The sequence below is a fragment of the Artibeus jamaicensis genome, unplaced genomic scaffold (genome assembly GCF_021234435.1).
Source record: "Artibeus jamaicensis isolate MK-2021 breed Jamaican fruit bat unplaced genomic scaffold, CSHL_Jam_final scaffold_1964, whole genome shotgun sequence".
NCBI classification, from domain to species: domain Eukaryota; kingdom Metazoa; phylum Chordata; class Mammalia; order Chiroptera; family Phyllostomidae; genus Artibeus; species Artibeus jamaicensis.
In genome coordinates, this window is record NW_026522030.1 from 43347532 (window position 1) to 43371354 (window position 23823).

Genomic DNA, 23823 nt, shown 5'->3' on the forward strand with positions numbered 1-23823 from the left:
TAGCAATGAAAAGGAAACTGGGACTCAAATCAATGGAGTGGACCAGAAGAAAGCAAATAATGGCCAAACAGAAAAGAGTCAAGAAGCAAGAATTCAAAGAAATGAGGAGAGTCTTAGGAACCTCCAGGACATCTTTAAACGCTCCAACATCCGAATTATAGGGGTACCAGAAGGGGGAAAGGCACAGCCACCAGTGGAAAACTTATTTGAACAAATAATAAAGGAGAATTTCCCCAATCTGGCAAAGGAAATAGACTTCCAGGAAATCCAGGAAGCTCAGAGAGTCCCAAAGAAGTTGGACCCAAGAAGGAACACACCAAGGCACATCGTAATTACATTAGCCAAGATTAAAATGAAGGAGAGAATCCTAGAAGCAGCAAGAGCTAAGGGGACAGTCACCTACAAAGGAGTCCCCATCAGACTGTCAGCGGATTTCTCAAAAGAGACCTTACAGGCAAGAAGGGGCTGGAAAGAGGTATTCCAAGTCATGAAATCTAAAGACCTACAACCAAGATTGCTCTATCCAGCAAAACTTTCATTTAAAATGGAAGGACAGATAAGGTGCTTCTCAGATAAGATCAAATTCAAGGAGTTCATCATCACCAAGCCCTTATTATATGAAACGTTAAAGGGACTTATCTAAGAAAAAGAAGTTAAAGAAACATGAACAGGGAAAGGACAACAAACTCACAGTTATTAACAACCACACCTAAAACAAAAGCAAACTAAAAGGACAGCTAGATCAGGAGTGGAAACATAGAAATGAAGATCTCAAGGAGGGTTAGCAACAGGGGAGTGGGAGGAGGAGAAGGGGGGAGAAGGTACAGAAAATAAGTAGCATAGACAGTAGATAGAAAATAGATGGGGGGGGGCAAGAATAGCATGGGAAATATAAAATCTAAAGGACTTGAGACACATGGTCATAAACTAAAGGGGGGGTGATGGTGGGGATGGGGGGTAGGGTGGAGGGGAATAAAGGGGGAATAGAACAACTGTAACAGCATAATCAATAAAAAAAATTAATTAAAAAAATAAAAATAAAAAATAAAAAAATAAAAATTTAAATGTAAAATAATTAGGAAATGATATGTTTTGAGTACTTTTTATCTATATTTTTAATATGATTTATGAGTAAGTTTATATATAATTTAAATTTAAATTTTAATGATGGCTGTTTAACGATCGGCTCAAAATAATCTTTAAAATAAGCTGTCAGTGATACTGCTGACTTCTGGCCAAGATGGAGGGATAGGTAGACATGCATCTCCTCCTACCACAATAAGAAGGATAACAACCAATCTAAAAACAAAAAAGCATGCCCTGGCTGGTGTAGCTCAGTGGATTGAGCATGGGCCTGTGAACCAGAGGATTGTGGTTTGATTCCTAGTAAGGGCACATGCCTGGGTTGCAGGCCAGTTCCCAGCAGGGGATGCAGGAAAGGCAACCATACATTGATATTTCTCTCCCTCTCTCCTTCCCTTCCCCTCTAAAGATAAATAAATATTAAAATAAAAGCAAAAAAAGCAACCAGAACTGCCAGAAAATTGAACTGTGTGGAAGTCCGGCAACCAAGGAGTTAAAGAAGAAACATCCATCCAGATGGGTAGGAGGAGTGGAGACAGGCAGCTGGGGTGGAGAGGACATGTGGTGATGCAGCACCTGTGGCAGCTGGTGGAATGGGGGTTCCACATTCATGTGCGGCAGATAAAAACTGGGAGGGACAACTCGTCAGCAAGCAATCCCAGTCCCAGGCCCGACCATGCAGCCCAGGGTTACAGCTGGGAAACAAAGCCTCATAACCTCTGACTATAAAAACCACTGGAGGTCGAGGTAAGGGAAGAAACCACCAGTCTCTCAGGAGAGTCTGTTTGAAGGGCCAACAGGGTTCTAGAATGTACATAAACTCACCCACTCAGGGAATCAGCACAAGGGCAGTAGCTAGAAGGGTACCAGTCACGTCCGGGAAGTAAGGGAAGTGACTGAAAATGGGGTGAGAGCCAAAGCAACCAGCCTTGTTCCCTCTCTGATGCCCCCCCCCCCCACATACAGCACCACAAGGCTGCAAAGCAGGTTGCTTTGCCCCTTACAGTGTAGTAGGTGCACTGAAGTGGGAAGTCAGAGCAGCTCTACCTAGTACACAGAAACACAGAGGGCTGACAAATAGAGTAGAGAAAGAAATATGGCCCAAATGAAAGAACAGATCAAATCTCCCGAAAAAGAACTAATGACACAGAGATAGCCAACCTGTGAGATGGAGAGTTTAAAGCACTGGTGATCAGGTTGCTCAGAGAAATGATTGATTATCACCACAAAATGAAGGCTATACAAAGTAAAATAAGAAAAAATATACAGAGAACCAAGAGTGAAGGGAACAAAGCTGGGATTCAAATCAATGATTTGGAACAAAAGGAAGAAATTAGTATTCAACCGGAACAGAAAAAAGAAAGAAAAATTTAAAAAATGTGAGGAGAGGCATAGAAACCTATAGGACAACTTTAAATATACCCATATCCTAATCATAGGGGTACCAGAAGGTAAAGAAGAAGAGCAAGAAATTGAAAACTTATTGAAAAAATAATGAGAGAAAACTTCTCTAATTTGGCAAAGGAAATAGACTTACAAGTTCAGGAAGCTCAGAGAGTCCCAAACAAGTTGGACCCAAAGAGGGCCACACCAAGACATCATAATTAAAATGCTAAAGGTTAAAGGTAAAGAGAGAATCTTAAAAGCAGCAAGAGAAAATCAGAGAGTTACCTACAAAGGAGTTCCCATAACACTGTCAGCTGATTTCTCAAAAGAAACCTTGCTGGCAAGAAGGGGCTGGAAAGAAGTATTCCAAGTCATGAAAAACAAGGACCTACAATCTGGATTACTCTACCCAGCAAAGCTATGATTTAGAATGGAAGGACAGATAAAGTGCTTCCCAGTTAAGGTCAAGTTCAAGGAGTTCATCATTGCCAAGTCCTTCATGTTATGTGAAATATTAAAGGGACTTATCTAAGAAAAAGAAGATAAAAACTATGAACAGTAAAATGACAACAAACTGCGAACTATCAAAAACTGAACCTACAAAGACACAAACTGAGCAAACAGCTAGAACAGGAACAGAATCATAGAAATGGAGATTCCATGGAGGATTATCAGAGGGGAGGTTGGAGGGGGAGAATGGGGGAAAAGGTATAGGGAATAAGAAGCATAATTGGCACATACAAAATAGACAGGGGGAGGTTAGGAATAGTGTAGGAAATGGAAAGCCAAAGAACTTATGTGTATGACCCATGAACGTGAACTAAGGGGAGTGGGGTATTGCTGGAGGGAAGGAGGTTGCAGGGCAGAGGAGGGCAAAGGGGAAAAATAGACAACAGCATAATCAATAAAATATAATTAATTTTTTAAAAAAGAGATACTGATGATGAATTTAACTTTTTATGAATAATCATTTAAAAAAATAAGCCATCAGCATCAGCCACTTCAACCCTTGCTGTAAATTCTCAAGTACAGAGTAGTGTAATTAATGATATTATGATATTATGTCTGATAGCACAGATGCTATCAGACAAAGCAGGGGGCAGCTAATGTAAACACAGGTCCAGAGAGGTCTCCTGGATTTGATGATGCTGGAGCTGAGACTTGTAGAATGGGTGATGGGAAGCATGATTAACATGTGTGAAAGGCATGGAAATTTAATATTGTTGTACCTGCAGAAATAAAATGTTATTTATTTGTTAGATATCTGAGCAGGAGAGAAGTGTTATCTACCTTCTATAGGGTGTTTTACATAGAGATGAAAGTACAAAAGGGTCAGAGCATTTCCAACTGAAAATGTTTTGATTGTAAAAGAATTATCAGGAGTTATTGAAGCTGGCCTAAGAAAATAATGGATACAAAAGAAGTATATTTCAGTAACAACAGCAGCATTCAACAAAATGTAATAATTTTCAGAATTCAGATTAAATGTTTGTGTACAGCATGATAGGAAATATTTGTAGCAGTGCCAAAAAATGGTATATGACATAATCAGAGAAAACAAAATTTTATTATTAATTTTATAAACAGGGGAGGGAAGGGTGAAACGGAGGGAGAAAAGCATCAATGTGTGAGAAGAACATCAATTGGTTGCCTCTCAGAGGTGTCTGAACTGGGGACCATTCACTTTGTGGGATGACACTCAACCAACAGCCACGCTGGTCAGGGCAGTGATTCCATTGTTAACTAGACTAGCTTCATTTCATTAGGGGAAGAAAATTAGCATCTCATAAACATTTATAATTCAGAGTGACTTTGTATGTGTATTCACATCATTAAACAAAGCCTGAAAGTTTTTATAGTATGTGGTTGGTGACAGTGTCACCTTTTGCCACTTGTGTGCTTACAGCACTTATTATCATGGGAAGGTGGTGACTTTTCTCTTAATTTTGTTTTAGATTTATATTCCAACTTGTTTTGTTTTGCTGTGTGTGCTTTTTATCCTAGCTACAAAACATTCTTACCAAAATGTGTGCGAGCAAAGATCCAAGACTATCATATTTTGACAAGAAAGCGAATAAGGTACAGATTTCGCAGATTTATTGAGCAATTCAGCCATTGCAAAGCCACTGCCAGAAACTTGAAACTTAAGTATCTTATAAATCTGGAAACTCTTCAGTCTGCATTCTACACAGAACAATTTGAAGTAAAAGAACCTGGAAGAGGTCCTTCAGGTGAGGAGATTTTTGCAACCATTATAATAACTGGAAACGGTGGAATTCAGTGGTCAAGAGGGAAACATAAAGAAAGTGAGACACTGACAGAACAGGTAATCTTTAATGATATGTTCTCATTCTTTGTTAATTTAAGTAGAATGGTGATAGAAGCAAAGTAATTTTAGTCTTCTGAAACATGCGCTTGTACTTTTCTCCTCCCGTTTATAGAAGTATACATTTTTAATGGAGTGAAGCCATCAAGGTCATATCTATAGTTCTTTTCTGATTGTTCTTAAATTTTTAAAAATTTAATTATTATGGCAAAATAATTAGTCATAGTATTCATGTAGTTTAAGAGAAGTGATGTTTAAAGTTAACTAACAATCCTTACTGTATTACCTCCTTATTTTATTATTTATTATTGATTTAGGAGTCAATGATAAAATTTAATATCCCAAACAATGCTGATTTTAATTGATTTTTATGATAATGTATACCTGTTAAATAATTTAGTTTGTTTTAGGATTGCATTTAAGTTTTAAGTTGTTTCATATCTGTGTGTTGTTCTTAGATTCTTAGAGATTTAAAAGATTTTTAGTTTTGACTTTGTGGTAAACTTTCAGTTTTCTCACTGTAGTCCTTATTAACGTTGACTGGATTGAAGGATTCTAGCTAGACCACATCTCAGGATCCTGGCATCATTTAATGCTCATTTTTAAATCAAAGCAAGATACAGTATAGTCTAGGGTTCAATTATTGAGGAAGAGAATCCCATTTAATATTTATCTATTGCTATCAATACTTTCTTATTTTAAAGAATTTGTTATGAATGTTAATCTCCTTTGTAAGTCTTGTTTTAAAATGCCTCCATAGATTCTACCTGTTTTTAATTTCAAATACTTTTAATTATAGGATTTACAGTTATATTGTGATTTTCCTGATATTATTGATGTCAGTATTAAGCAGGCAAACCAAGAAGTCTCAAATGAAAGCAGAATTGTAACTATTCATAAGCAAGATGGTAAAAATCTGGTAAGTTTGCTTTATAACCAAGTAATGGTTATGTTATACAGTTTTAAAAAGTATTCTTAATAACCAAGTTGTTATCTTACAGAAATTTTTGTTATTGTTTTAAACATAGCTCTAAACATAAATATCAGTTTAGTCAGCTTTTTATTATATCTAGATTTTTGTATCACTACTAAAACTATCTTCCCAGAGTTTCTTACACATTAATGTATTTTTCACTTATTTTTATGAATAGCAATGCACCAGTTCCTTTTTCTTCCCACTCTGGGTTGTGCTAGTTCCTGTTACAGCTCGCATTCCTGACTATAATCTTTTTTACCAACAAAGATGTGCATAATGCCAGTCATACTACCTAATTAAAGGAGAGGAAGAAATCAAAACAATACCACTGGGAATTTATATAACAAAATGTAAACCAGTCCCTGATCTGATCTACTCAACTGTAAGACATGATGGATTCTAAAATATTTAACCCTTTTGCCCTGGCCTGGTTGACTCAGTTGGTTAAAGCATCATCCTGATACTCCAAGGTTGCAGGTTTGATTCTGGTCAGGGCATATACAAGAAATAATTAATGAGTGCATAAGTAAGTGGAATAACAAATTCATGTCTCTCTCTTTCTCCCTTTTCCTCTCTCTCTGAAATCAATTTTAAAAAGATTTAACCCTTTCTCTTTGTATAGCTTCAGAAATCCTACTTATTTTAATTGAATGGAAAGAAACTAATTCCTTTATATTCTGCTCTAAAGTTTCTTATTTATCTGGCTCTGTTTTCTTTTTAACTCGGATATTTCTTAACTTCCTGGTTTAAATGTCACATAAATGTTACTTGGTCATTTAACTTGAGTATCTGTATGTACCTTTCTGGCCATCTCAAGTTTATATTACCAAAATTATAACTAACTTGCAACTCATTTTAGTCAGCATGCTTTCCTGTTCTTAGATAAAAATATGATTAATACTGTGCAGCTACTCCCTATTAGACTATGAGCTTCTTGAAGGTAAGGATCAGTGTGTGTGTGTGTGTGTGTGTGTGTGTGTGTGTGTGTGTGTGTGTGTTACTCCCTGCAGGCTGCTCAGTGCTCTAGGGCCTAGTTTAGAAAGATCTTGGTAAGTGTTTCATGAAAATTATCTTGTCTCTCCAAGTCGGATCCCTGGTTTTCTGAATCTGATATTTGCCTTGTTTTTCTGGGTACATCCTCCAGTACCTATTGATATTTTTATATTAGGGATTGTGACAAACTAGAGAATTAATTTAGGGAGGATTTTTACATCTTTATGATGTTGAATTTTCCCAATCAAGAACATGATAAATCTTCTATATAGTCCAGTAAAAAGTTATATCTCACAAGAGTGGTTTTGAAGTTCTCCTAAAAATTATTTGTACATTTTTTGGTTACATTTAATCCTACATACTACTTTTTGGTTGCTATTATACATGGGGCAGTACTTTTTATTATATAATTTAACTGACTTTTTTATGTGTGAAAGATACTGATTTCTGTATCCTGCAATCTTAGTAAATGATCTTATTCTTCTAATAATCTTATAGTTTTCTTTTGGGTCCCCTGAGTACACAATTATATAATCTCCAAAGAGATAGTTTATCTCCTTGTTTCCAATTTTCTACTATATTTGCTGTCTGTTGCTTCATTATGTTAGTATAGTAAAATAGGATGTGTTATTAAATAGTAGGCTTTCTTATTGCTGATTTTAGGATAAGTTGGTGCAGTATTTTCCCTTTAAATAAAATGCTGTATTTTAGAGTAATTCACGTATGTATGTATGATATAATCATCATAACTATATATGATTTTAGTTTATACTGTATACATTTTAGTATATAACATGAGTACTTTAATTTAGCAGTGAAAAAAATAACTTGTTTTTTGTAATGAAAGTCTGTTTGTAGTCAGATTAAATAATAATTAGAATTATTTAGGATATAATTTATCACCTGTATATTTGGTATATAAAAATAAATGCCCATTATTTGTAATCCATATCAATTTTTATATCAGATTAGAGACATTTCTAATTGAGATAACTGGCACATTTTTCTAATGGGAATACTGGACTATATAGTAAAATTATGGATGTTCATTGAACTGTAAATGGCATGATAAGCCCATATTCAAGATGGTCTTAAATATTAAACAGAAGAATTTATAATTCAGACTGGACCACAAAAGACATTTGAGCAATTTAGGAGAAAATTAATTTAGGAGAAGTACTCTAACAACATGGAGTGAAGAGAATTTGCAATATGTAGCCTGCAGTTGATTTTTTTAAATAATATTATTTCTTTTTCTCTTCTCACTTAGGAAATTGAACTTAGCTCATTAAGGGAAGCTTTGTCCTTTGTGTCATTAATTGATGGATATTATAGATTAACTGCAGATGCACATCATTACCTCTGTAAAGAAGTGGCACCTCCAGTGGTGCTTGAAAATATACAAAGCAACTGTCATGGTCCAATTTCGTGAGTAATAATACAGACTTTGGAAGTAAAGTTTTAGAAAAGTAAATGAGATATTTACAAAGAAGTTTTCACACAACAAAGTAACATACATAGGTTTAGGAGTTTAGAAAAAATATCTTAACTGAAGTTTTTTGTAATAAAACTCTTATTTACAATCACATTAAATAATAATTAGAATTATTTAGGATATAATTTATCAACTGTACCCAAATCTACAATACTTCTAACTTGTGTAAGTTTGATGTTTAGTTGTCTAGGTGTGTTATATGATAGTGATAAATGAGACAGAGATGATTCTTGCTTTCATGTAGATTATATTTTTACCTTTCTTTCAAGATGTACACCTTCAATAAAACATGTAGCAAATTTTTAAGTCAATAGTCTTTGTTACTTGGCATGCATCTTCTGCTAGACTTTGACATTACATTAAATGTTAAACTAAATTGTTATATTAGAAATTGCTATGGTAGAATAGACATAAGCGTTTTATGATATGTTATTTGCATAGTTAAATTTGAGATTGAGTATGACTTTTAAAATACTAAGTTTGTAATCAGAAGGCACAAAAGTCAAATGAATGACTTGTTCTTTGTGATTTTGTGTGTCCTTTTATTTATTTTTAAGGCAGTATAATTGCCCCTTGAATTGGTTTGAATTTTCATTATTTTTCATTATAAGATTTCTTATTAACTTACAAAGTAGAGGAGACTTCTAAAACTTCTGAGTTTTAGATTTGACTTTTGCATTGGCACCTTGCTATGTCATCATTCACATTACTTCTTTACCTTTAGGATGGATTTTGCCATAGGTAAACTGAAGAAAGCAGGTAATCAGACTGGACTCTATGTACTTCGATGCAGTCCTAAGGAGTTTAATAAATATTTTTTGACTTTTGCTGTCGAGGTTAGTATGTCAAATTAATTGATGGTAACATCTTTATTCAGTCCATATAATTTCCCCTTCATGTTTATCTACCATATTTCCTTTTTAGTACTCTGAATTGTGGCTTTGGATATAACTAGCATAATAATATTTCATTTACCTCGGGGATTCTGCATATATAAGAAACAAGATATAATTCCTAGGATTTATATAAAGATATAAGATGATTTATAATGTCTTTCTGTCTTTTATGTAGAATTTATTTAACTTTTTGATGTTTGGGTATGACAAGTGTGTAAAATTTCATCAAGTCTCTTAAAGTCTCTCTTTTCAGAAAAATGGAAATCTTTACCAAAACTTGTGGTACAAAATAAATAAATTTTCCTTTTACTAATAATGGTTACAAGACTAGAGAGAAGTAGGGCAATAATAAAGAAACAAAGGTTTTTTGCCTGTAACTAGTGGTTTTTCGTTATTAAGAGAAATGATCTACAATGTATATTTGTTTGTTTGTTTTAATCCTCACCGGAGGACATACTCATTGATTTTAGAGAGAAGGGAAAGGAAAGAGAGAGAGAAGGAGAGAAACATCAACTAGTCACCAACTGGGAACTGAACCTTCAACCTAGGTTTCTGCCCTGACCAGAAATTGAACCCATGGATACTTCAGTTTACAGGACAATGCTCCAACCAACTGAGCCACACTGGTCAGGGCTACGATGTATGTTTTAAGCATAAAACTACAATGAAACCTCACTGTTAATTCAGATTATTTAGGATGTCATCTGAGATTGTTCACTGTCCAAAATTATCTGAAAAGATATTATCACTTAAAGGCAGTTTCATGGTATAAATCTTGAGAACCTTTATATCAGCTTTCCAACATTTATCTTGCTTCTTAAACATAAAGTAATGATTTTACTATTCAGTTATTTTAAGTTTGATAAAATACAGCCACCTTATTTTAGCATATGTAGTGTGGATTAATTTTCCATAAAAAACAGATGGTAGGTTACCCCATAGCTTCAGCACTGGAAAATACTCTGTATAGTATTTTCTTACTATAATTATAGCAGTTCATTATATTCAGTTATCAAATGAAAATGACCATATTGTTATATATTAGGGAGTGTATGATACAAAGCCCTGTTTCAAGAAATTTATCTTTTGGAAAAAATAAGAAAGTATACCAAAAAATACTAAAAAGAGCATTGTAATTATTCGGTATAGGCAAATAGAGATGATAATAGGAAAGGTTACAGTTGTTAACAAAGATCTTTTGATATAGGAAGGACTTGAGGTTGACTTTGAGGAAGTATTGGGTTAGCCAAAAGTCTGTTTAGTTTTTTCCATAAAGTAAAAGACATATTTTTTTATTTTCACCAATAACTTTGTTGATTTGGATATTTTGAGTATGTAGGCTATCTCCTGCTATTGGCTTCTAGCCAGGGGTGCTGCTAAACATCTTCCAGTGTATTAGACAGTCCTACAGCAAAGAATTATTTGTCTAAAATGTCATTAGTAACAGGAAACTTCACAAATCACTTTTGATACAATTTGATCAGTCACAGTACCTTCTCCATACACTACATAATTCTTTTTTTTTGAATTTCAGTTTTGTTTTTACCGTTCTCAAAATAATAAAGCATAATATGCTGAAAATGTTGCATATTTTCTTCCATCTTTAATATTAAAATGGCTGTACAAAGATTCGCCAATTTTGATACTTTTTTTAAATTATATTTTATTGATTATGCTATTACAGTTGTCCTAGTTTTTCCTCTTTTTCTCTGCTCTACTCAGCAACCCCTTCTCCCTCAGGTAATTTCCATGCTATTGTTCATTCCAGTGGGCCACACAGTATAAATTCTTCAGCTACTCCATTTCCTATACTTTGCTTAACCTCCCCATGGCTATTCAATTGTAACTACTCTACTGGTACTTCTTAATCTCCTCATCTCTTCAAACATTCCCCAACAACTCCTTCCCATCTGGCAACCATCAAAACGCTGTGTGTATCCATGATTCTGTCTCTGTTCTTCTTGTTTGCTTAGTTTGTTTTTTAGATTCAATTGTGGATAGTATGTATTTTTTAAAAGATTTTATTTATTTATCTTTAGAGGGGAAGGGAAAAAGGAGAGAAGTATCAAAGTGTGGTTGCCTTTCATGAGTTCCCTGCTGGGAACTGGCCTGCAACCCAGGCATGTGCCCTGACTGGGAATCGAACCGTGATCCTCTGGTTCGCCGGCCCGAGCTCAATTCATTGAGCTATACCAGCCAGGTGGATAGTATGTATTTATTGTCATTTTATTGTTCATAGTTTTGATCTTCTTTGTCTTAAATAAGTCCCTTTAACATTTCCTATAGTAATGGTTTGGTGATGATGAACTCCTTTAGATTTTTCTTGTCTGGGAAGCACTATATCTGCCCTTCAATTCTAGGTGATAGCTTTGCCGGGTAGAGCAACTTGGCTGAGGTCCCTGCTCATGACTGAATATTTTTTGCCAATCCCCTCTAGCCTGAAAAGTTTCTTTTGAGAAATCAGCTGATAGTCATATAGGAACTGCTCTGTAGGTAACTAACTGCTTTTCTCTTGCTGCTCTTAAGATTCTCTGTTTTTCTTTAACCTTGGGCATTTTATTTATTACGTGTCTTGGAGTGAGCCTCTGTGTATCCATCTCGTTTGGGACTCTGTGTGCTTCCTGGACTTGCATATCTGTTTCCTTCACCAAATTAGGGAAGTTTTCCTTCATTATTTTTTTCAAATAGATTTCCAATTTCTTTTTTTTTCCCCCTCTTTTTCTTATGGTAACCCTATGATGTAAAAGTTGGAATGCTTGAATTTGTCTCAGAGGCTCCCTATACCATCCTCATTTTGGGGGATTCCTTTTTGTTGCATTGTTCTCATTGGTTATTTTTTTTGCTTCCTTATGTTCCAAAAAATTGATTTCATTCTTGGCTTCATCCATTTCTACTGTTGTTACCTTGTAAATTATTCTTTATTTCAATTAGTATATCCTTCATTTTTTTTAATGCTGTTGAGGTCCTCACTAAGTTCCTCGAACATCCTTATAGCAGTGTTTTGAAATTCTGCACCTGATAGATTACTTATCTCCATTTTGTTTAGTTCTTTTCCTGGAGTTTTTATCTGTTCTTCCATTTGTGCCACGTTTCTTTTTCTCTTTTTGTTGGCTTCCCTGTGTTTGTTTCTCTGTATTAGGTAGAGCTGCTTTGACTCTGTTTTGGTAGCATGGTCTAATGTAGTAGGTGTCCTATAGGGTCCAGTGGTACAGCCTCCTCTATTACCCAAGCTGAGTCTCTAGGTGTGCCCTCTATGTGGGCTGAGTACACTCCTCTCATGTAGTAGATCCTTGATCGTAGTTGGCAGGTCAATGGGAGGGATTTACCCAGGCCAGTCAGTTTCAAAGATTGGCTGTGACCACTTAACACCAATCTCCACCCTCAGTGGAGGGTCAGCTGTGCAGGGGGCAGGGTTGTGGTACTGCAACATGATCTGTGGCTGTCCACTGCGTGCACAGACCCTGGGGTTTCCTGGGTGGTGGCAGGCCAGGGTCAGCCACCACCTGTGTTCTGCCCAGGCCACTCTGTGTGAGCTATAATGCAATCTGAGGTGGCTGCTACTTGTGCTGGGCTTAGAAATTCCCAGGCAAGGCCAACCTGTGAATCTAAGCTGGTTGCTGTTAGTGCTGTGCCTGGAGCCACTTAATAAGAGGTATGGAGGAGGCTGGGTGCTCACTGAGGCCAGCTGTTGCTTGTTTGAAAGAATTTAGGAAGTTGTGAGGCTGGAGCTAAGACAGCCATTCATATGGGAAAGCTACTCTTAATACCTTTAAGTTGGGTGGGACAGACATCTCCAGGGTAGTTTAGTGCAAACCCTTTAGCCAGGTTAATGGAGTCTCATATATGATATCCACCTGCCTGCTCTGTGGCTCTGCCAACTTTTCTGTTTGGGAGAAAGCTGTCCCCCCGCTCTAGCCTTGATGCCAGCCACTTCCAATTCCTCCCTTGTGCCTTTCAAGCTGCTACCTTAGTGCTGGAGCTCTGAAGGAGTGAGTCTGAGTTGGTTTGTATGTGGGTTTTTAAAGAGGAACTGCCTGGGGCTCCAGAAATTTCTTCCACTCCCTCCATCCCTGGTAGCTTTTGCAGCCCGAAGTTATGAGGACTTTCTTCCTGGCACTGATAGCCTGGGCTGGGGGATCTGGTGTGAAGCTGTGACTCTTTGCTCCAGAGATGTCCCTCCCAAATTTTTATCTCCCACAGGAAGGTGTTTGACCAGCACGTTCTATGTCTTCACCCCTCCTACCAGTCTGGGTGGATGTGGTTTCTTTAATTCTGTAGTTGTCAGTCCTCCATTCTACTTGATTTCTGATGGTTCTGAGTGATGGTTGTTCTATAATTTAGTCGTTATTTTGATGTGATTGTACCAGGAGGTGAGACATGTTTACCTATGCCATCATCTTGACCAGAACTTCGGTAAGTTTTAAAAATGTGCATGCTAATATAATAGCTGTCACAATGCAATCTAACAAAATCATTTTGAATGAAGTTAAAGACGACTAAGCACTACTATAGCCAACGTATGGAAAAAACAACATTTTTGGCCAACCCAATATTTAGTTGTGTTTTTAATAAGCTATGCAATGTATTCCTTTTTGAGGAATCTAGTACCTGTATCATCCTACACTGGTCCTACACAAGGATTCATGATTCAAATGTCTAAATAGTTTGTTAGTTTATTTTTGTGCAGTCTGTTTTTTCACAGTAATCACATCACAATGATGTCCATTGTGATTTTCTCTCTCTTTTGTAATTAAACTTACATAGCGAGAAAATGTCATTGAATATAAGCACTGTTTGATTACAAAAAATGACAATGGAGAATACAACCTCAGTGGGACTAAGAAGAACTTCAGTAATCTTAAAGATCTTTTGAATTGCTACCAGATGGAAACTGTTCGCTCAGACAATATAATTTTCCAGTTTACGAAATGCTGTCCCCCAAAGCCAAAAGGTAAAATAATATTCTTGTTATTTTTTAAATATAGGTTATGGCTTGTATGTATAGTGAGTGATAACTTCAGTATATTGATTTAAAAAGAAATATTGAAGAAGCAGCTCCAAATAACAGACTAATTCTGTCTCATTCTTTTATACATACATCCTCAAATAGGATTGTTCAGTTTGGTTTGGGTAGCCTAGAGTGATGGGAAGTGCCATAATTCTAAAATGCTATTTAAAAATAATAATTGCTTGCTATAAACCAGTCACTATTTACTGAAGTGAAAGAAAGACCTCCCTACCAAATTCTCACATTTGGTTTTAAGTAAAAACTTTCATACTCTTAGAATTTTAATTTCTAAACTTTTAAAATTAAAATGGTAAGGTTGGAAATGTCTTTTAAAAATAGGATTTTTAAAAATTGTCAGAATTCCTGAAAATTTATATTAGTTAAGAAAGTGATTATAGTTTTGAATATTCGAATTAACTAGTTAGAGGACATTAAAATTTAATGAATAAAACACTAAAATAATTTTTCTATGAAAAAATGAATAGTAAGTAGTTAAGCATTTCTTATATTGAGGACACATTTTATTTTACCACTTGGGTGCAGTTATTTCCTTAGTGTGTTTTGACTATATATGTTTTTTATTATTATTTTTTCTTTTACAGATAAATCAAACCTTCTAGTCTTCAGAACCAATGGTGTTTCTGATGTACCAACCTCACCAACACTACAGAGGCATAATAATGTGAACCAAATGGTGTTTCACAAAATCAGAAATGAAGATTTGATATTTGTAAGTTTTTAGATGCTGATTATTATCTTTTTTTTTCCTTTTAAAATAAAAAACTTTCCCAATATTCATGTGACATTTGGAACTATTTTATTATAGTCTATATTGTTAAAATGTATTGCCAATTAATATTTTTATTTCTTGTGAAAATATGATACCAAACTTGAATTAGAAATTAGTAAAATTAATTATTTTCAGAAGGGAATTGTATTCCCTTTTCAGGATTTTAGAAATTTCTTTTTAAATCTTAAATGAAAAATTTTAAATGGTCTCAAACAAAAGACCTGTATCTTAAGTTATAGATATGATTACGTTGTAGAGAAAATAAGGGAAATTGAAGGAGCCAAAAATAAAGAAGAAACTGAAAACAGCAGTATATAAGAGCCAATGTTTTGGATATAGAATGATGGGGTTTGGGATTAAGATCTAAAAGTAGGGCCAAGTCGTAGGGTACACACAAGACCAGGAGTTAAGAGTGAAGCTGTCTCTGAAAGCCAAGACCTTCAGGTAATATATTCTCAGTAAAACAGTATGTGGAGTGTGAAAAATTCACCCACTAGCAACAAGAGGAATATTTTCTATTTTAATTGGGCTCTTAGGAAAAAAATCTCTCCTGAGAATTTGTAATCATAAGCTTTTGAGTTTGGGCTTCTTTATTCATCTTGAATGACCTGAGAAACTCTAAGCTAATAAATAAAATAAGAAGTGATACTCCCCTAGTAATGCCTTGTGGTGAGTGGCAGAAGCAGAAACAAAATCTTTTTGAAAGAACATACTCTTCACCTAGGTCACTCAGGAGTCCTCAGACAAAACGAATCCAAATAATTGAAAAAATTAAAACATACAGGTAAATAATCCAAGAGTAAAGGAGTCAACAGACCAACAAACAGCAAAAGTACTTCATATAACATAGTTTTTAGAAAGAGATTATAAAATACATAAATATGTTAAAGATATAACAGGAGTTGAAAACATGGTGGGAGTTGGTGGAACCAGACATTATTTAAATTTAAAAAGACCAAAAAGATTTAGAGGAGAAAGATATAGAAATGAAAAATATACTAGCCCTGGCTGGTATGACTCAGTAAATTGAATGCTGGCCCACAAACCAAAGGGTCTCCAGTTTGATTCCCAGTCAGCACACATGCTTGGGTTGCAGGCCAGGTCCCCAGTGGGTAGTGCATGAGGGGCAACCACACATTGATGTTTCTTTCCCTCTCTTCCTTCCTCCCTTCCCCTCTAAGAATAAATAAAATCTTTTCAAAAACAGAAAAAATATACTCATTGACCTTAAAACAAAATGGACAGGTTAAAAGACAGATTATTTATAGTTGAAGAGAGAGTTAATAAATTGGAAGATAGATCTGGAAGTTATTCAGATATAGCAGATAGGGAGAAAGAAATGGAAATTACAAAGAGAAATTAGGAACATGGAGAGCAGAATGAGAAAGATTGACTGATGTCTGAATTCCATAAAGAGACAGAATTAACAAGATTTGTAAAGACATAAATTCTCATGTAAATAATGGGTAGCCTAATATTACAAAACTAACAGTAGAACAGTTTCAATTTGAACATAGGCAGCCCTGTTTTAGAGTTAAGGGTGTCAGTTACTCTGTTAAGGATATGTAGGAAATACTAAGTAATAGTAGTAATAGCATTTACTATGTGTTATGGACTAGACTAAGTGCTTTCATGTATTTATTCATTTATCGTTCATAAAAGTCTGTGGAAAAATAGTTATTTTTCTCATTCCTATAACAAGGAAACCAAGACAACTGCAGCGCAGAGATTACATTGCCTGTACAAGGTCACACAACTAGAAGGTAGTGGGTAATAAGGACTAAGTTAGATATTCTGCCTCCACAGACCACACTGCACTGCCTTTCTACTGCACTATTAGGAAAGGAAGTACAAAAAATATTCACCTCTAAATAAATGTGGCTAAACATTGATGCTATAAATAAGCGATAATTACAGCTAGTTCAGGGAATTAAGAACCAGGTGAAACCAAAATATACTTTATTCATTAATCCTTATTTTCTTGTCTTCTATTAGAGTGTAAGGAAGCAAAATATACTTAATTTGGAGTCTTAAATCTAGGTTTAGTTTGTTAGATAAATATTTGCTAATGGATTTTTTAACTCTTTGTCATTGAACATACTTCCTAATTCTCACATCTTTATCTATGTTTACTCATTCTTTTCCTTCCTTTATTTTAAAGAATGAAAGCCTTGGACAAGGCACTTTTACAAAAATTTTTAAAGGTATAAGAAGAGAAATAGGAGACTACGGTCAACTGCATGAAACAGAAGTTCTTTTAAAAGTTTTGGATAAAGCACATCGGAACTATTCAGAGGTGTGTATGTTTTCTGTCTTGTTCATGTAGCTTATGATTTTTAAAGATGTGGTCTCATATGTACATAACATATTCATGCTTGTAGTTTTTCAAAATTGCAACTTTAAAAAGTATGTATATCATGGACTTTCAGAGGATGCCTTCTGGTGTGGCTATTGAAAATTACAGAATCTTTTTTTAAATAACATTTCCAAACTAATTACATTTCACATTGTGTTATGGATATTATTACATCTTTCATATACTAAGGCAGTGGTTTTCAAACTTGGTTGTCAGAGCTTTATGAGTTTCACAGATTTCCTCTAGAATTTTATCTACTTTTTTTAGAAAAGAGTTTGTACTAAGGAACATTCTGGGCGAAATATGGATTCCAGAGATATTAGCCCACAGAAACCCAGCCGCCATTTGCTAGAGTCCTTAGCATAGCAAGGCATCACCAAAGAGTTGTGATACTTAAATTGTCTTAAAGGATATTAGTGGAAGATGATATGAAACTTCTAAGTCAAAGAGTTGCTCTAATCCAGAACACCAAAGTTTTGGTGAATATGATCCTTAACAGCCATAGCCAGAAGTTCTAGTCAAAGTTTAGTTGAGTTAGAGTGATGTAAATACTTGTGCAAATCTCCCAGCATAGTTGTCATGATATTTTATCTGCATAGAGATCATTTTTAATTTCTCAGGAAGTATAATTTGAAGCTCCCATCCATTTATTTCAGTCCCAACAGAAGTCTCTGTTGTCTCCTTCTGTTCCTGTCTTCTACTGTGGGTACCATGGGTTTAAACTCTTTAATCTGCCATTATTCATGCTGCCCTGTACCACTATTGTTCCCTCTCTGTCATTGCTGTCTGCTTATTCCAGCCTTATTTAGGGGTTTCCTCAGAAAGAACTTGAGCATTAAAGGTGATGGCCATTGCAAGACAATATAAGGGGAACAAAGTACATTGTAGCTTTATTTATATAGTTCTGAGAATAGGAAGGTGCATTTCTCTTATCTTTGTGAACTGTCAACATAGGCTCAAACAATAATTCTTTTGCATGGTTTTCTTTTCCTAAGTCTTTCTTTGAAGCAGCAAGCATGATGAGCCAGCTTTCTCACAAGCATCTGGTTTTAAATTATGGAGTATGTGTCTGTGGAGAGGAGAGTAAGTAAATCTCTGGCTTTCTTATGTTAATATTATGACTTTTCTCAGTATGTCTATTTCTGTTTATATTGAAAATTCAATTTCAGGATTATAGTTAGGTATCAGTATAAACCATAATTTAGCAGGAACTAAATATTACTGAAACCCAAAACATTGTAGAACTGTTCAGTAAGGTCTTCTAAAAAAGAAAACCAATGAATGAAATTAAAATGCATATAATAGGTAGCATGGCTCGTGTTGAAATGCTAAAACAGTACAGCATTATAGTAAACAATGTTTACTAATCTTTTACCATAACAATATACAGGGTGGGGAAAAAGTAGGTTTGCATTTGTGAGTATGCAAAACATAGTTTATTTCTGTATTATTGTTTATTAGTTATTGTATTATTTTCTATATGAACAACTGCAAACCTACTTTTGCCCAACCCTGTAGATTATAGCTTGTTTAACTTAACATTGGAATAACTGACTGTTCCAGTATAATACCAGTTTATTTGGATTTATAAAAACAAAATATATAAATTGTGGAATGATTCTTAATGAAGCCAACCAAAATGGTTGGATGTTGATACTTGATATATTCTATGTCTAAATTTAGACTGTTTATAAAAATAGTGAAGTTTACATTCAGAAAATTTCTGTGTAATTCCCCATTTTCCATTATTAATGTAGATTAGATATGCATCCATACTTATATAACATTGCCTCATATATTTGAAAATGGATGGTCTTTTCAAAGGCAGATGATTTTCAAGTCTGTTTTCTGGAAGTTCCTCAGGTATTTTGGGGGTTTAGTAACCCCTAAATAAAAGAAGAGTAAATCTAAATGCAGTAGTGGGGAGTTCTACCCACTAATCACCCACTAGAGTGGTTTTGTATTTATCTGTTATTTATTTATTCTTGTAATTTTTTGTTTTGGGGAAAAAGAAGAATACACTCAGAGCATATAATTCCAATCCTTACAGTTGCTTTTATATTTATTTCATTGATTTTGTGGTGCACTTTTTTCACATTTAAGAATATCTGAAATTGAGTTATGATATAATTGATGGCATGTCAGTTTAATTGGTAATTTTTTTCTTTTATGACATAAAATAAGGGGACATGTGACAATCTGTAGTATCTATGAAACATAGTAGGTCTTAAATGCCAAATAAAGAGGTTTGATGAAGTGCCTGTTCATTGTAACTCCTACACTATTTGTTTTTTTGTTTTGAAACTTTTCCTGACAAATTTATCTGCAGGCTATCTTTTTTCAAATTAAAATGTATTGGGCTAACATTGGTCAATACTTAATTATTAGCATGCGAATTGTTCTCCAAATTAACTATGGACAGCAAAACTTTAATTTGTTTTTGTTGCCCAGCAAGGTCCAAGGCAACTTGTGTTACTAACATTTGTTTAAATGAAATTAAAAGCAAGTAATTTTAATATTAAATCAAGCAGAATCACAATTCAAGATTAGTTCTATAGTACACATTTTAAAGCAAATATATAAAAATATAGGCATATATGAAATATAGGCACTTAAAAAGTTACTGCACCAAGAACAAACATGGATTACAGTGTGAAGTCTGTCAGAACTTTTTTTTTAAGATTTTACTTATTTATTTTTAGAGAGAGGGGAAGGGAGGGAGAAAGAGAGGGAGAGAAACATCAATCTGTGGTTGCTTCTTGCATGCCCTTGACTGGGGACCTGGCCCGCAACCCAGACATGTGCCCTAACTGGGAATCAAACCAGTGACCTGCAGGCTGGCACTTTTATCCCTGAGCCACACCAGCCAGGGATGTCAGAATTTCTTTAAAAATATATATCATGATACCATATTTACAATATTAACTTCAATTTTTGTGGTTTTTATTTTGTATCTTAATTTCCTATTTTTTAATTTTGAAAACAACACTATGGTTTAGAAACAAAATGACCTCAAAAACTCAAATTTGAAATTGAGAACTCGAGCTTATTACTCTATTACAAATTATTACTAGATGAATATCAGTAAACCCTAAACCCAGTTGATTATTTTATTAAATAACCTGCTTTTGGTAGGAAAGTCTTGGCTTTCAGGAACTTGTTCAATACTAACAGGGTTGAGAATTTTTATTGTGCCTTAAAGGCAGTCAGTACTGTTTCTAAGAGCTAATATTTTTTTTTCTGGCAAAATACATGGTCTGGCACAAATAATGCCCCGTTTGATTACAAAATCTTTTACTAAAAAATCATAAACATGTAATTCTATAACATAACAGTAGCACACTCAAACACACCATATGACATTTAAGATGAAATGTTCCAATTTAAACTATAAATTACACCCATATTACAACCCTACCACCCACACTCAAGCAGGCATTACTTTTGCCAGACCCTATGTCTTAATAATATTTTTTTAAATTTTAAATATAAAGCAATGCAAAACTAATTTTTTACAAGCATAAAATAAAGGAATGGATGCAATTTGAACTCATATTATGCTTTATGTCTCATAGAATAGATATTGCTATTTTTGTGTGTGGAAGAAGAATTTCAGGAAGTTGTGAATGTCTAAGTAGTTTCATGGAAGAAAAAATTAACTATGTGAGAAATTTTTATTTGTTTTGAAAAAGCAGCTATAAGTACTAACACATAGAGGTGTACTGAAATAATATTTTGTGTGTGTGTATAAAATGTATATAATAGTGTTATATATACATCATATAATATTTATGTGCATAATAATATACAATCTTATATGATATAATATGTATTGTGTTACTATATGTAATATATAATTATGTATAATATTGTAGATACAGTGGTTTAGGTTTCTACCTTTTACATTTGTGAATAAACTAAACTCCTCTCAAATGGTATATAGCCGTTAAGCTTTCTCTGAATTAGTGAATTTTGCCCTGACTTGTGTGGCTTAGTGAGTTGGACATTGCCCTGCAACCTGAAAGGTCACTGGTTTGATTCCTGGTCAGGGAACATGCCTTGGTTGTGGGCCAAGTCCCCAGCTGGGGGCATGCAAGAGGCAACCAATTGATGCTTCTCTTACACACTGATGTTTTTCTCCCTCTCTTTCTCCCTTTTTTCCCATCTCTCAAAATACACAAATAAATGAAATCTTTTTAAAAATTAGTGAATTTTATATAGTTAAATCTCTTTTTATAATACCCACATATAACTATAAATATATTTATAAAAGTTTAAAATTACATATTTGTATTGTGTATGTAATTTAATTGAGCCTTATTATCATATATTTTTATGCAGATATTCTGGTTCAGGAGTTTGTGAAATTTGGATCACTAGATACATATTTGAAAAAGAATAAAACTTCTATAAATATATTATGGAAACTTGAAGTGGCTAAACAGCTGGCATGGGCCATGCATTTTCTAGTAAGTAATTAGTATATTCTTCTATCAAAAATTTGTTTCATCTTATGAAGCAGTGTAAAAAGGGTCTTGACCTGGGAGCAAGAAATAAATTTATAAATGGATGCTGAATAATTTAATCTGTGTTCATTTACGAAAGGTATTAATTTAGGCACATAGTTTTAAATTGTTTAGAAATAGTTTTGTCATCCCACCAATCTCAGAGAACTGAAGAACAAACGGTCTGTAGTTTGTGTCAGTTAGGTTGAGAGAATTTAACCAAAAATTATGCAGAACTTGTGCTTACTATGGATGGTAGAAAACACCTTAGAATATAACTTGTTGTGGTGTTTGTGGGCAATTAGAAATTATGCCCAATAAGAAAGCAATATTGCTAAAGAAGGAGATTACCAGAGGTTCAGCCAGTGATCAGACCCCTCGGAGTGCACCTATATTGTGCTGCTGAACAAAATAGTATTTCTGTCAGGTATCACCTAGAAAAAAAATGCTACTTAAAATCTCAGCTTTAGAGATTTTAACTAAAGTCTAATTTTAACTAGAGATTAGAAACTAAAGTGGCATTGAGTAGTGTTAATGTATTTGTCTTATTATGGGTATGGGTTATTTTATCATTTAAGATGTAAAACAGGAAGCACAGTTAGCCATAAAATTTTTTTGTCATCTCAAAGCATACCTTCAAATTAATATTTATTAATTAAGACTATCTTAGTTTTCCTCTTTAAATCCATTTTGGGGTCTAAGTTATATTGAGTGCTTGTATATTTATGGATTGATATTTGAACGTGTGTACATTTTACTTTAATAGGAAGAAAAAACCCTTATTCATGGGAATGTGTGTGCCAAAAATATTCTACTTATCAGAGAAGAAGACAGGAAGACAGGAAATCCTCCTTTCATTAAACTTAGTGATCCTGGCATTAGTATTACAGTTTTGCCAAAGGACAGTAAGTTCTACAAGGATTGTATTTAACTTCATTAAGTTTTACTTGGAGGGTTGAATAAAAAAATGTTAATTTTCCTTTAACCATTTTGACATGTTCTTGACTAATTTATCTACCATTTTTGGCAATCTAAATTAAATAATAATTACATTCAAGTCTCTGTCCATTTGTCCTTATAAGCTTGTTACTATGGACTGTCAACTGATAGTCATTGGTGCTAATTCAGTGCCAACAGGAATCCCCAAATTTGGGGTGTGGTAGAAAGGGAAACTTTGTTCAGTGTATAACAGGGCAATTGTGATACAGCATGACTGTGAGAACAGGTGGCCCTGGGGTCAGACCCCTTTCTGGCTAGACACCTCTGCTTTGCTCTGCTCCTTGCTGGTTTGCTCTGCTTCATGCCAGTCTGCTCTGCACTGTGCTGGTCTGCTCTGTTCTATGCTCATCTGCTTTGGTGAGAAGCCAAGGAAACACTGTTTTCAGTCTTTGCTGGAAAGTAAAGTACACTTTCAGAGCAAGAGGCCAGCTGGCTTATATAGGCAGAAATCTCCACTCTCTGGTCCCTAATTGGTCTATCTTTATGCAAATGAGGTCTCCAAATTCTTACAGTTTGATTGGTCCAAAAGTCACTGTCTCCATTGATCAGAACAGACCCAATCTGGTTGGTTGGAGTTATGCTACTCCAGTTGGGTGGGAAAAGCCTTGATTGAAGTAGGATTTCAGAGCTCCTTTATAAGGGCTGGCTCAGATGGTAGAAACACAGTGCAGGCAGGCAGTTCAGTGCAGAGGCAAGTAGTTCAGTGCAGGCTACTCCTTAAAGTACAGTTTGTATAAGAGGCTATCCCAGTGTAGAAATGTCTGCTAGTCTCTGTGTTTTGTTGGTGGGTTTTTTTGTTTGTTTTTCAAATTCAAGCCCAGTTAGCCACCAGGAGCCCTTCTTGGTAGGCATCTTCTTTCTCAGGGTCCACAGGACTATAAGATAATTTTTAAAACAGTTTTAATCCCCAATTCTGTATAGAAGGGCAGATTTAATCTTTATTTTTATTTCCTATTTTACTTATTTTTTTGAGACTATGATAATATGCAAAAATCTTGGCTACTGAATAT

The 23823-nt window shown here is 34.6% G+C and overlaps 1 protein-coding gene across 9 annotated transcripts in view; it reads left to right on the plus strand.

The window, feature by feature from the left end:
- The window catches only part of JAK2 (Janus kinase 2), a 196253-nt gene that overhangs the window by 156890 nt on the left and 15540 nt on the right, over positions 1–23823 (plus strand). For 8 of the 9 annotated variants that reach the window (XM_037143581.2, XM_037143579.2, XM_053656163.1 and 5 more), the window contains 10 exons: positions 4474–4795; positions 5595–5714; positions 8035–8192; positions 8984–9095; positions 13920–14106; positions 14766–14893; positions 17115–17249; positions 18305–18392; positions 21651–21778; positions 22581–22719. In XM_037143581.2, the coding sequence (XP_036999476.2) occupies positions 4474–4795; positions 5595–5714; positions 8035–8192; positions 8984–9095; positions 13920–14106; positions 14766–14893; positions 17115–17249; positions 18305–18392; positions 21651–21778; positions 22581–22719 (1517 nt within the window). The remainder of the gene's footprint in view (positions 1–4473; positions 4796–5594; positions 5715–8034; positions 8193–8983; positions 9096–13919; positions 14107–14765; positions 14894–17114; positions 17250–18304; positions 18393–21650; positions 21779–22580; positions 22720–23823) is intronic. The other variant, XM_037143583.2, reaches the window with a different exon arrangement.